Source organism: Apodemus sylvaticus, chromosome 12 (assembly GCF_947179515.1).
Source record: "Apodemus sylvaticus chromosome 12, mApoSyl1.1, whole genome shotgun sequence".
NCBI lineage: Eukaryota > Metazoa > Chordata > Mammalia > Rodentia > Muridae > Apodemus > Apodemus sylvaticus.
Genome location: NC_067483.1, coordinates 96,924,078 through 96,937,016, shown reverse-complemented (window position 1 = coordinate 96,937,016; position 12,939 = coordinate 96,924,078). Strand labels below are relative to the sequence as shown.

General features: G+C 44.5%; 1 protein-coding gene and 1 non-coding gene across 2 annotated transcripts in view; one reads left to right on the top strand and one right to left on the bottom strand.

The window, feature by feature from the left end:
- Positions 1-570: 570 nt before the first annotated feature.
- Positions 571-12,939, top strand: part of Kcnk2 (potassium two pore domain channel subfamily K member 2) — a 142,718-nt gene continuing 130,349 nt past the window's right edge. The window contains exons 1-2 of the mRNA XM_052200899.1: positions 571-670; positions 3,574-3,884. Of these exons, the coding sequence (XP_052056859.1) occupies positions 625-670; positions 3,574-3,884 (357 nt within the window). The 5' untranslated portion in view covers positions 571-624. The remainder of the gene's footprint in view (positions 671-3,573; positions 3,885-12,939) is intronic.
- Positions 9,408-9,514, bottom strand: LOC127698012 (U6 spliceosomal RNA). The gene has a single exon (XR_007980655.1). It is a non-coding gene; the product is annotated as a U6 spliceosomal RNA (small nuclear RNA).

The window sequence follows — 12,939 nt, the reverse complement described above, 5'->3', positions numbered from 1 at the left end:
GGCGGGGCTCGAGCCAGGCGGGGCGCCGCACAAAGACATGAGGAGAGGGGCTGCACGGGGCCGCCGCACAAAGACACCCGGGTGCTCGGCCGCACGGGCTGCAGTGATCACCCCCTCGCCGAGCCCCGGGGCAGAGCCGAGCAGCTGGCCGAGCGCACCCAGGGCCCGCGCGGGACCCCAGGCGGCCACGCAATCGGGGTGACCCAACGCGCGCGGGGGCGTCGTCCTCCGAGCCCAACTTGGCCTTGGCCTCACCCTCTGCCCAGCCTGCCGCCGCTGGTGTCCCCTCCTTCCCGCGATTTCGTTTCTTCTCACGCTCCCCCTGCTCTATACCCCTCCCGCCTCCAGCCCCGCTCTCCCCACCTTGTAAAACAAAGCCGGGGGAAAATGCCTGCCCGTGCAGCTCGGAGCGCGCAGCCCGTCTTGGAATAAGGAGTGAGTACAATGGCGTGTTGGTAAAAAAAAAAAAAAAAGAAAAAAGAAAAAAAAGAAAGGAAAGAAAGAAAAAGAAAGAAAGAAAGAAAAAGAAAGAAAGAAAAAGAGAAAGAAAAGAGAGAAAGAAAAGAAAAAACATCAAGTCTGTGTTAAAACAAACAAACAAACATTTTGAATGCTGCATGCCTCATGCTTGCCAGCGCCTCGCGGGAGAGACCCGGCTATACTGCAGGAGGTGAGACCCCTGGGCATCCATCCTGGCCCGCGCATGCTCTCCCGGGAGGACAGCGCAGGTCCCCTAGCTCCTCATCTTCCTCTCCATTCTGTGGGTTGGATGTGATTCGGGCTCGGTGACCTCAACCCCAGCCCGGATACATTCCTGGCTCCGTCTTGCGCTTTTCCGCTGGTGCCTGGGGTTTTTGCGTTTGCCTCCCTCGGGTGTTGGTTTGGCACAGCTTAAGACAGTTTCTAGAGAGGAGGGTCAGCCCTAGAGAGTGGCCCGCAAGCAGGTTGCACGGTGGCCCTGATCACACTTGTTGCCCACTGCATGGGGGACACACAGTGGTGCTGGGGCAAACAGAATTAAAAGCTTGTTTCTGCTGCTGTTTTGGGGGTACTGGAGGGGAGAGGATTGATTATGGATGAGGACCAGAGACCAGGAACATAAAGAGGAGAACACTGGGGGAGGGGAGCGGCAGTGATGGTGTGAAGGGAGTGTGGAAAGACCTGCTTTGCCGCTCGCCAAACAGTAGAGGCTGAGAATCCAGCATCTAGATTAGATAGGGTTCAGGAAAGGCTGGATTTTTTGTTTTGTTTTGTTTTTAAAATATTTATTCTGTATTCCACCAGATTCTATCCATTACGTCTGCCAATTGTGCATTCTCTATTTCTGCTAATTAAATATGAGGACACAGCTTAAAAGAATTAAACTCCTTCAGGAAATTTATCAGCCCAACACACACACACACACACTGGTCACACACACTGTGGTCATATACACTGGTCATATACATACACACACATACAAACACTGTGGTCTTTCACAAACACACACACACACACACACACACAGAGAGAGAGAGAGAGAGAGAGAGAGAGAGAGAGAGAGAGAGAGAGAGAGAGGGAGAGAGAGAGAATACATTACCATATCTGCCCTCTCTCTGAAGTGCATCATGACAATATCATGGTGGGATTTCAGGCTGGGCTGGGTAATAGTGGTGGTGGTTTCTAATTCACTCTGTGAAAAAGCAAAGCAGTCTGAGGGTGAAAATAAGTACCTTGGGGAGTGGGGGACCTTTGCTTAGAGAGGTGGTTTGGGGCTTCTCGGCTCTGATGGTTGATTTTTGGTTTGTTGAGGTCTTTCTTTTGGTCTTTTTTTTGGGGGGGGTCAATTTTAGGTTTTTTTTTTTTTTTTTTTTAGTCAGAATCTGAGAGCAGGAAGGGGGTGGGGAGTCCTCGTGAGGCTACAAGTGATGGTGATTTTTAACCGCTGTAAGCACTTCTAACAGCTCTTAAAAATCCAAACAGCCAGCACCTGGCTGAGTGCTTATTTTGTGTGTTATTGCCCTTGTTGATACATTAAAAGTGCCTTGTTCTCTGGGGCTGAAATCAGAACAGGTGAATTGGCCGAAAGGGAAGCAGTCACACTTGCAGGTGGTGGGCTGAGCCTCCCTGCTGCTGCTGGGGGTGGGGGTGGGGGTGGGGGTGGGGGGGGGCTGTGTCCTCATGTCCACTCTGCTATCCTCTCCTCTAAGTCAGGACTTCCTGTGATCTTGGCTGCTTGAGGAGGTTCCTTCATCTGCCTTCACTGGACAACTCTCTTCATGTAGCCTTACCAACTAGCTGTCTGGAAAGTGTTTTTCTGATGGGGAACTGGAGAACCTGAGGAACTCACACTGGCAGCCTACATGTCCACACAGTGTTAGGCAAGAGAGCAGGCTAGGAAGCTGTGTGCAAACTGATGTTCTTTCTGAGTGTCTTACCCTTGAGTAATTTCTGGAGATGGAGGGTGCAGTTCCGTGGAGATATGGAAAAGTAAATTTTAGATTATGCTTTATTGAAACCTATATTACGCATATGGTGGTAATTTAGCTTATTTTTTTTAAGTGATGGGCTTTAAGTGGGTGACTCCTGTAGGTGTTTATGCCCATTTTCCGACCATTCTCTTAACCCATGACAGTTTGCTGTTGCCTCTCCGACCAATGTGTTGTGGTGACTGTGTATTTACCCCTTCTCAAGTGGTCATCGAATAGCTTTTGTATTTTCTAAAATGAAACCCATTAATGATGATTTTGAAGAGCCAGGATAAATAATAGATGGGTTTGGAGTCACCTCACAGTATCTGGGAGCTCTAATGGAGCAATTAACCTTATGCAGAGCACGGAAGGTCTACGAAGATGGAAGCCAGCCCACCGGCTTGCTTTCTTCTTGCTTTTGTTGGTGAAGTGGGGGACATTGTTGTGTCTTGGCTGTTGTGGCTCAGGAGTTAGCGAGACCTTTTGTGTTTTAAGCATGTTAGAGATGGTAGAACTATATTTCCTAATGTGCCCACTTTGGAAGATAGGCACCGGATATGAATGGGGTGAGTGGTTTGTTCACACCAGGAAATATTCAGGTTATCTTGAGCTGCACTGATTGCACTCCCTTGTCTGTTAAGAAATTTGAAAACCCAATAGCAAACATTCTTTACTCTGATTGCTTCCAGTGTAAAGGTCTGACGTGCAGAAGTAAGCCATGAGCTTTCCTCAGGAGCAAATAAAATCTTGTTTAGTACCATCAGCCTTTGGGCGCACAGGGCATCTTCATCGACACATATCACGGGCAGAAACAAATCTAGAAGTTAATGAGGAACTCCTCAGGCTTTCTTGTATTTGTTTAGCTTTTGACTTCTTGGTCTCTGTTTTTTTCCATCCTCCTGACACTCCAATGGCCTCAGAGAGCAGAAGCTCCGCCCCCTTTCTTGAGCCTCATATATATGGTTCTGCAAGTGACCAGAGGAAGCTGCTGGGTGAGGAGGTTCTTCAGCTCCCACTAGGAGAGTCTCTAAGTTCAGCCAGCCCTGGCTGAGCTCGTAAAGCAGCAGCTAACTCCTTGCCCCCAGACTCCTCCAACCTAACCCGAATTCTCTGTTGTTGTCAGTGGCCGCCCCTGACTTGCTGGATCCCAAGTCTGCTGCTCAGAACTCCAAACCAAGGCTTTCGTTCTCCGCAAAACCCGCCGTGCTTGCTTCCCGGGTGGAGAGTGACTCTGCCATTAATGTTATGAAATGGAAGACAGTCTCCACGATTTTCCTGGTGGTCGTCCTCTACCTGATCATCGGAGCCACGGTGTTCAAGGCACTGGAGCAGCCTCAGGAGATTTCCCAGAGGACCACCATTGTGATCCAGAAACAGACTTTCATAGCCCAGCACGCCTGTGTCAACTCCACCGAGCTGGATGAACTCATCCAGGTAATGGCCCCAGTGAAATGGGCTTCATTTGTCCCTGAGGGCAAGAGCAGAGTAGGGCACCAGGGTGGACCTTCTTCCCAGGGGCTGCTCTTTTAGACTTCTTCACTCATGTTTTTTTCTGTTTTAGAACTGACAGGGGTTCTGGGGGTACTTGTTGGTACATATTATTGTTCCTCCTACAGGGCTGCTAACCTCTTCCGCTCCTTGGGTCCTCTCTTTAGCTGCTCCATTGGGGACCCTATGCTCATTCTATTGGTTGACTGTGAACCATGGGTGTTTTGATCCACTTTCCAATAAGGAGCAAAGTATCCACACTTTGGTCTTCCTTCATCTTGAGCTTCATGTGGTCTGTGAGTTGTATTTTGGGTATTCTGAGCTTTTGGGCTAATATCCACTTATCAGCAAGTGCATACTGTGTGTGCTCTTTTGTGATTGGTTACCTCACTCAGGATGATATTTTCTAGCTCCATCCATTTGCCTAAGAATTTCATGAATTCATTGTTTTTAATAGCTGAGTAGTACTTCAACCAGCATCCCCAGAACTCCCAGGGACTAAACCACCAACCAAAGAGTACACATGGAGGGACCCATGGCTCCAGCTACATATGTAGCAGAAGATGACCATTTCAAACATCAGTGAGAGGAGAGGCCATTGGTTCTGTGAAGGCTCGATTCCCCAGAATAGGGGAATGCAAGTCAGGAAATGGGGAGGGGAATGGGAGAAGGGGTTTTAGAGGGGTAACTGGAAACATGGAAAGGGGATATCATTTGAAATGTAAATAAAGTAAATATCTAAGAAAAAGAAAAAGAACTGACAGGGCTTACACTGCTATAGGCACGGCTAATGATCAGGGAGGCCTTTGCCCGTGGAGAAGTAGAGTGCTTTGGTCTGAGAAAGGAGCAGGGCCTCTTCGGGGAGGCCCTGCCCAAAGCTACTGCCACTTACAAAGATAGAGTTGTGGAGTGACACTCTTGGAATGAACCTTCTACACTGTGAACAAGTTGTCATCTGATTCCTCCTTAGAGTTTAGCTTCATTGAAGGGTTCTTTCTTCTTTGAATCCAATTAAGATTAGCTTGCTACTCTACAGAAAAACCAAGCTTTTGAAAAGAAAGTACACTCCCAATTTTAACTTAAAATAGGAGAACACCATAGTAATGGTAAAAGATGTTTTAAGTATTAACCCCAAATAATTTAGGTCTGAGTTAGCCTTCTTAAACATGGCCATATTTTGGTTGTAGGTTTCCTTGGCATAAAACAAAAGTCTTAGGTGACAAGAAAAATCTTTAAATTCTCCTACAAGGGGATTCGTTGATTTTTGAAAAAAAAAAATCTTCATGTGCAGACATTTACTTTCCTACACAGCTTCCTTTTTTTTTTTTTTTGCTTGGTTTGATTCAAATTGGATTGAAAGTGATCTGCAAGTCATCTGAATATGCTTTTTCCTGCTTTGTGTCTGGGGTTTTTATCATTTGAATAAATTGGGATAAGCGATTTATTATTGGATTTAATCCCATGTTTTTGTAAGATCTTTACTCTAGGTTTATCTTGTCATGACTACCCTTCTTATCCCCAGTTATGGTGACTGACAGTTGGTGTTATCTGGTCCTGATCCCCCACTGGGGTCTTGCCACATTTAGGCATTTCTATATTCATTTAACTTAAATTTTGTTCATTTTTGATTCAGTTTAAACCCAACACAGTCTTAAATTTTGAAAACGTTCTGCGCACACTCACGTGCCGAGTTCTCTGTTCCTTTCAGATAATGGTGTCATGTTCTGTCCCAGCAGTCAGATGGCCAGCTCAGCTGCCCCTCCCTTGTAAGCACATTTCCATTTCATTCTCCCCTTGTACCACAGAAGACTGCCTAGGAGATACTGCAAGTCTTGAAAGCTTACTTCCAGTCTAGAAGCACAGTCTCTGGCCGTCTGGGTGGACGTAGCTTGGGGTGGTGCTCAAACCCTCAGCTATAGGTTCACATAGGGTACTTTATTGAGCACTTTACTGAGTCTATGAATAAACAACATTTCCCTGTATGCCCTAGATGATCTCTCTGGCAGGAGGCTTCCTATCCAGTAGGTGTGATGGGAGTCAATGCTAGCCCACCTAAGGTAGTGAGGGCAGGAAAAGCACTGGGTTCCCTCAGAATCCGTTTATTGAGTTGTAGCTGTAGATTATTGTAACTGTACCCCCATAGCTGGCGTGAAGTGTGATTGGTCTTAAGCAGGGAAAAGAAAAGAATTGTACCAGTCACTGGAGGAACCTCAGTGTGAACTTGAGCTCGATCTCACTGTCGGACTCTATGTAGAACTCTCAAAATAGCTTGAAGGTCATGGCAGATAGGGGCAGAGTCTAGTTCTGAATACAGATTATTATTTTTATATACATTGTTTTTGGAATAGACAGAACTCAAAATATGACCTACTTTCCCCTACCCCTGTCTGCTCTGCATGTGCTATACATTTTAGCTTTATTGATAAGTACAGCTGATTGAGTGTCTCTGCTCTTTAAACATGGTTTTCCATTCTATGGAAGTATAGAACTTGCCTATTGTTTTTTTCTGCTCTTGTCTTTATAATTCAATTGTTTCAGTACATTTTCTCCTTTGAATATGTGTATTTTTGGTATAAGAATCTAGTGCTCAGATGTCAAGGATCAAGAACAGTGAAAGGCAAATGAACCCAGAGTCATTTCCCACAGTCATTTTTTGAGAATAGTGTTCCATCCCTATATCTCCAGTGTCTGGTGTCTCCCTTACCTTTAATTCCTCATTTCTTTAACCTTTGAAACCTCACAAGTGGGTCTTCTAGACAGTGTTGTCATACATTAGGACTTGGGAAGTCATGTAGGTAAGTCTAGGTAAGATAGGTGATTCCCCTGATGCCATCCATAGGGTGAGGTTCTTTTTTTTAATTCGGATGTATTCTTTATTTACATTTCAAATGATTTCCCCTTTTCTTGGTCCCCACTCCCTGCAAGTCCCATAAGCCCTCTTCCCTCCCCCTGTTCCTCCATCTACTCCTTCCCACTTCCCTGTTCTGGTATTTCCCTATACTGCTGCATTGAGTCTTTCTAGAACCAGGGGCCACTCCTCCGTTCTTTTTGGACATCATTTAATATGTGGATTTTGTCTTGGGTATTCCAAGTTTCTAGGCTAATATCCACTTATCAGTGAGTGCATACCATGAATGATCTTTTGAGACTGGGTTACCTCACTTAGTATGATGTTCTCCAGCTCCATCCATTTGTCTAAGAATTTCATGAATTGCCCGAGCTAGTACCTCAAGTACAATATTGAAAAGATAAGGAGAAAGGGGGCAGCCTTGTCTAGTCCCTGATTTTAGTGGGATTGCTTCAAGTTTCTCTCCATTTAGTTTGATGCTGGCTACCGGTTTGCTGTATATTGCTTTTACTATGTTTAGGTATGGGCCTTGAATTCCTGTTCTTTCCAAGACTTTAAGCATGAAAGGATGCTGAATTTTGTCAAATGCTTTTTCAGCATCCAATGAAATGACCATGTGATTTTTTTCTTTGAGTTTGTTTATGTAGTGGATTGCATTGATGGATTTCCATATATTGAACCAACCCTGCATCCCTGGGATAAAGCCTACTTGATCATGGTGGATGATTGTTTTGATGTGTTCTTGGATTTGGTTGGCAAGAATTTTATTGAGTATTTTTGCATCGATGTTCATAAGGGAAATTGGTTTGAAGTTTTCTTTCTTTGTTGGATCTTTGTGTGGTTTTGGTATCAGCGTAATTGTGGCTTTGTAGAAGGAATTGGGTAGTGTTCCTTCTGTTTCCATTTTGTGGAATAGTTTGAAGAGTATTGGTGTTAGGTATTCTTTGAAGGTCCGATAGAATTCTGCACTGAAACTATCTGGTCTTGTGCTTTTTTTGGTTGGAAGACTTTCTATGACCCCTTCTATTTCTTTAGGGGTTATGGGACTGTTAGATAGAGGGCTAATATTCAATATATATAAAGAACTCAAGAAGTTAGACTCCAGAAAACCAAATAACCCTATTAAAAAATGGAGTACAGAGTTAAACAAAGAATTTTCTCCTGAAGAACTTCGGATAGCGGAGAAGCATCTTAAAAAACGCTCAACTTCATTAGTCATTAGGGAAATGCAAATCAAAACAACCCTGAGATTTCACCTTACACCAGTCAGAATGGCTAAGATTAAAAATTCAGGAGACAGCAGATGTTGGAGAGGATGTGGAGAAAGAGGAACACTCCTCCACTGCTGGTGGGGTTGCAAATTGGTACAACCACTCTGGAAATCAGTCTGGTGGTTCCTCTGAAAACTGGGCACCTCACTTCCAGAAGATCCTGCTATACCACTCTTGGGCATATACCCAGAGGATTCCCCAGCATGTAATAAGGACGCATGCTCCACTATGTTCATAGCAGCCCTATTTATAATTGCCAGAAGCTGGAAAGAACCCAGATATCCCTCAACAGAAGAGTGGATGCAAAAAATGTGGTATATATACACAATGGAGTACTATTCAGCCATTAGAAACAATGAATTCATGAAATTCTTAGGCAAATGGATGGAGCTAGAGAACATCATACTAAGTGAGGTAACCCAGACTCAAAAGATGAATCATGGTATGCACTCACTAATAAGTGGGTGTTAACCTAGAAAACTGGAATACCCAAAACATAATCCACACATCAAATGAGGTACAAGAAGAACGGAGGAGTGGCCCCTTGTTCTGGAAAGACTCAGTGAAGCTGTATAGGGCAAAACCAGAACAGGGAAGTGGGAAGGGTTGGGTGGGAAAACGGGGAGGGAAGGGGACTGATGGGACTTTAGGGGAGTGGGGGTCCAGAAAAGGGGAAATCATTTGAAATGTAAATAAAAAATATATCAATTAAAAAAAAGAATTTCATGAATTCATTGTTTCTATTGGCTGAATAGTACACTATTGTGTAAATATACCACATTTTTTGTATCCATTCCTCCGTTGAGGGACATCTGGGTTCTTTCCAGCTTCTGGCTACTACAAATAGGGCTGCTATGAACATAGTGGAGCATGTGTCCTTATTGCATACCGGGGAATCCTCTGGGTATATGCCCAGGAGTGGTATAGCAGGGTCCTCCGGAAGTGTCTCATGCCCAGTTTTCTGAGAAACCGCCAGACTGATTTCCAAAGTGGTTGCACCATCTTACAATCCCACCAGAAGTGGAAGAGTGTTCCTCTTTCTCCACATCCTCGCCAGCACCTGCTGTCTTCTGAGTTTTTGACCTTAGCCATTCGGACTGGTGTGAGGTGAAATCTCAGGGTTGTTTTGATTTGCATTTCCCGAATGATTAATGATGTTGAACATTTCTTAAGGTGTTTCTCAGCCCTCCGAAGTTCTTCATGTGAAAATTCTTTGTTTAGCTCCGTACCCCATTTTTTAATGGGGTTATTTTGGTTCTCTGGGTTCTACCTTCTTGAGTTCTTTGTATATATTAGATATTAGCCCTCTGTCAGATTTAGGGTTGGTGAAGATCCTTTCCCAATCTGTTGAAAAATATGGAACACTTCACGAATTTGCATGTCATCCTTGCGAAGGGGCCATGTTAATCTTCTCTGTATCGTTCCAATTTTAGTATATGTGCTGCTGAAGCGAGCACTAGGTGAGGTTCTAATCTGCAGACTCTGATCTGGCATCAGTACTGGGAGGCTCTGCTTTCTAGGGAGCTTTATCTTCTTACAACGTGGGAGGCAGAACAAGTGGGAGTGGATGCTGGCTCCATCCTGCTGTTTGTGAGGCGGGTCAGACAGTAGGCTAGTGTCAGATACAATGAAACTGTCCTGGGTCCCGGATCATTCTGATTACTAGTCACCTGGTTCCAAGCAGTGTTTATCAGAGTGGTGTAAGGGAGACTGAGGAACCACAAGTCAGGTGATGGCCTTTAATACTTCTGTGTCAGATATTCATATGATTCCTATTAATTCTATACTGATGTGTTCAGTCAACCACCTCAGCCTTTCTACAAGATCGGTAGAGGGGAGACAGAGACACAGAGGGCCATGGCAAAGACTTGTCCTAGGCCAGGATTTGAGATTACCACAGGTATCTGCTTCTTTGGCACTTCAGTTAATGTGGTGTCATACAGAGACACACAGGAAAACCATCATGAACTTTAGACTCATCAATACCCTCAACAGATGGAATTCAATTCAACATGCATTATCTCATAAAATCCTCCTGTGTAACCCAGTCATCTACAAATAACTTGTGTAGAAACCGAGGCAGGAAAGTTAGCGTGTTAATTTGTAGAGCTGTTAATTGAAGCCCAAGTAGACTCTTGAGCATGTGCATTTACTTCCTGGGTTAACTAATTTTTAAAAATCCTTCAATAAACATTTTCTAGGAAGTGCTCTGATAATCTGTACATTATGGTGTGTAATAATAATAAATGTGAAATTATCACCTCCGTACACAGTGATAGTGATGTATATTACATTTCTGTGTTTCTAACCATTTCAATATTCTTCCAGGGAATAGAACTCTTATCAGTGTCCTGACAGAATGCCATAGACCAGTAGGACCATGGTTATTAGGCACAATTCACCTTAAGTCTAGCTATTCCTATGTTTGAGTAATTGACTGGGGGATTTCAATACGTGGCAAAGTCTATGACCTTTGACTTATGACCTATCAGAAACAAAGATGTCTTGTAAGGTGTTTATCCTTTGGTTTCTAGTTGAAGCCCCACTCCCTGTGATCCAGGTAGGGAAGATATCCTTCCCTGTTAGGGGTAAAGAATCCATCATGTTTGTATAACAGTATCTGGGACCTCAGTCAATATATTTAGTATCTTCATGGGGACCATACAGAACTATCTTTATATAATTCTTTCCTCTATGTGTGGTTCTTTATTGTGTATTTATTGAGGATCTCCGGTGGGTTGACTTCTCTGCTAGTATTTAGCCAAGAAAATGGCAGAAGAAAACCATGGCTTCTTTTAAGGTACCCCCTCCTCTACAGTCAAGCAGGCTTTAAATACAGTTACATTAGAAATGCGTGTGGACTGGAGTTAGGAGTGCTCAATATTGGAATTCTAAGAAAGAAATTAATCACTTAATGATGGCTGGAGAGACATACAAGAGGGAAAGAGGGGGTGCTTGACGGGGAGGAAAAGTCCATCAGAGCAGTAACAGGCAGACATGCTTTGGTAGAAGAACTATCTAGACATGAGGCACAGGGTCATGAGCAAGTTCTGCAGGACTGGCCAGGCCCATTGTTCCTTTCTAGATCTGTTCATCTGGAGTGGATAAGCCCTGCTGGGGGCTGGGTCATGTCTGAAAGGATATGAGGAACTACAGGGTCTGAACAAACTACCCTAAGAAACAACTGATTCTGGACTTATTTTAAGTAAGCAAATGCTATTTTATATTTGTTATATTAATGTTATATTAACTTCATCCATTTATTCACAAACGCTTTTTTGAATGCCCACCCTGTAAGGTGAGTTCCAAAATACATGGAGCTTAGACCATGAGCATTCTTGTGCTCTATGAGCCTGTATTGAGTGGGGTAGTTCATTCATAGTGATAAGTTCCAGGAGACTCAAGCAGTGGAGCTGGGAGGGGGGAAGGTCAGGGAATACTGATGATAAAATGTAAGTATCGTCACTAGAGAACTGTCACTTATATGGCAATGTTTTTGGATGAGGAGACAACCCAGTGTCAGGTGTGAGAAGCACTTAGGCAGAGGGCTGAACATATGCAAAGGCCCTGGCTGAGATGGGATTCCTGGAGTGTGGGGAACCTGCCAGGGGGCAGAGGAAACTGGAGAAGATGATGTCTTCAGGCGTGGTATGAGGGCTGCCCTGGTTTATTTCTGTTGCTGTAACAAATTATCCCAACAATAAGTCAATTAGTGGAGAAGTGGCTCACGGTAGCTGTAATTCTGGGTTGCAGTCCATCACTGTGCAGAGGCCATAGCAGCAGAGGCAGGAGCAGCTGGTCACAGCACATCTGCAGCCCAGAGCAGAAGGCGAGAAAGGCAGTGATGCCCAGTGCTCAGTTGGCTCTCCCTGTCTTACACAGTCCAGGTCTGTGTCTTCCACCTTCAGGGTGCGCCTTCCCGCATCAGTAGCCACAGACAGCCTCTCATAGACAAGCCCATAGACTAATCCAATCTTGATAATCTCTTATCGAGACTCTCTTTCCGGTTGATTCTCTGTTGTGTGAAGTTGACCATTAAAACTAACTTCCGCAAAGACCATGCCATGCCCAGTTTTGTAAATTAAAAACATGAAATCTGCTCTGTGTCTTTGTTTGCTCTGCCTTGTGTTTCAACTGCCCACATTACCGCCCTCCTTTGCTTAAGTATTTCTGCACAGTCGGGGCAGAAGAACCCTGGTTGGAGAGGAGGGCCCTTAAACTAAGGTCATCACAGTGGGAATCTACAGATATGGTCAGATTCTGTATAGATTTGGAAGGAGAGTGAGATGGACCTTACATGGACCAGTTAAGCCATACAATGGAGAAGAGTCAGCCAAACCCTCACTAAGGTTTATTCCCATGGAATCAAAAGATGATGGCTACATTTGATTCAAATGGGAAGAGATGGGGAAGTTCCCGGATGGGGGATGTTGTCCTGATGGCGTCAGACAGGTTCAGCCTTTGATGCTTTCTGAGGCTGCAGAATACAATGTTTACAGAAACAGTTTCTTGTAGGAGCACTCAAATAAAAACAAACCCCCACACTGTGGAGAGGCTGGCTGCCAGATATGGCTGTCTCCTCTAAGGACTGATCTAGGGCACTTGTGTGGTGGATCCTGATCACTAATGTGCACAAGAACATGTTTGCCAGCCAGAGGCTCCTGCACACTTCTGTGCACATTTTCTTTCACAACACCAACCAGAGAGGCAGAGCCCTCTGGAAGTCTCACTGAGACCAAGCGCAATTCTATAAGCCAAGACGTGAAGGAGATTCAGACCTCCCTGGAAGTTCTCACAGCATGCTTACTTGGTGGATTACTTTAAATTGTCAACTTGGCCCCACAGAGAATCACTTGGGAAGATGGTCTCAATGAGAGATTGA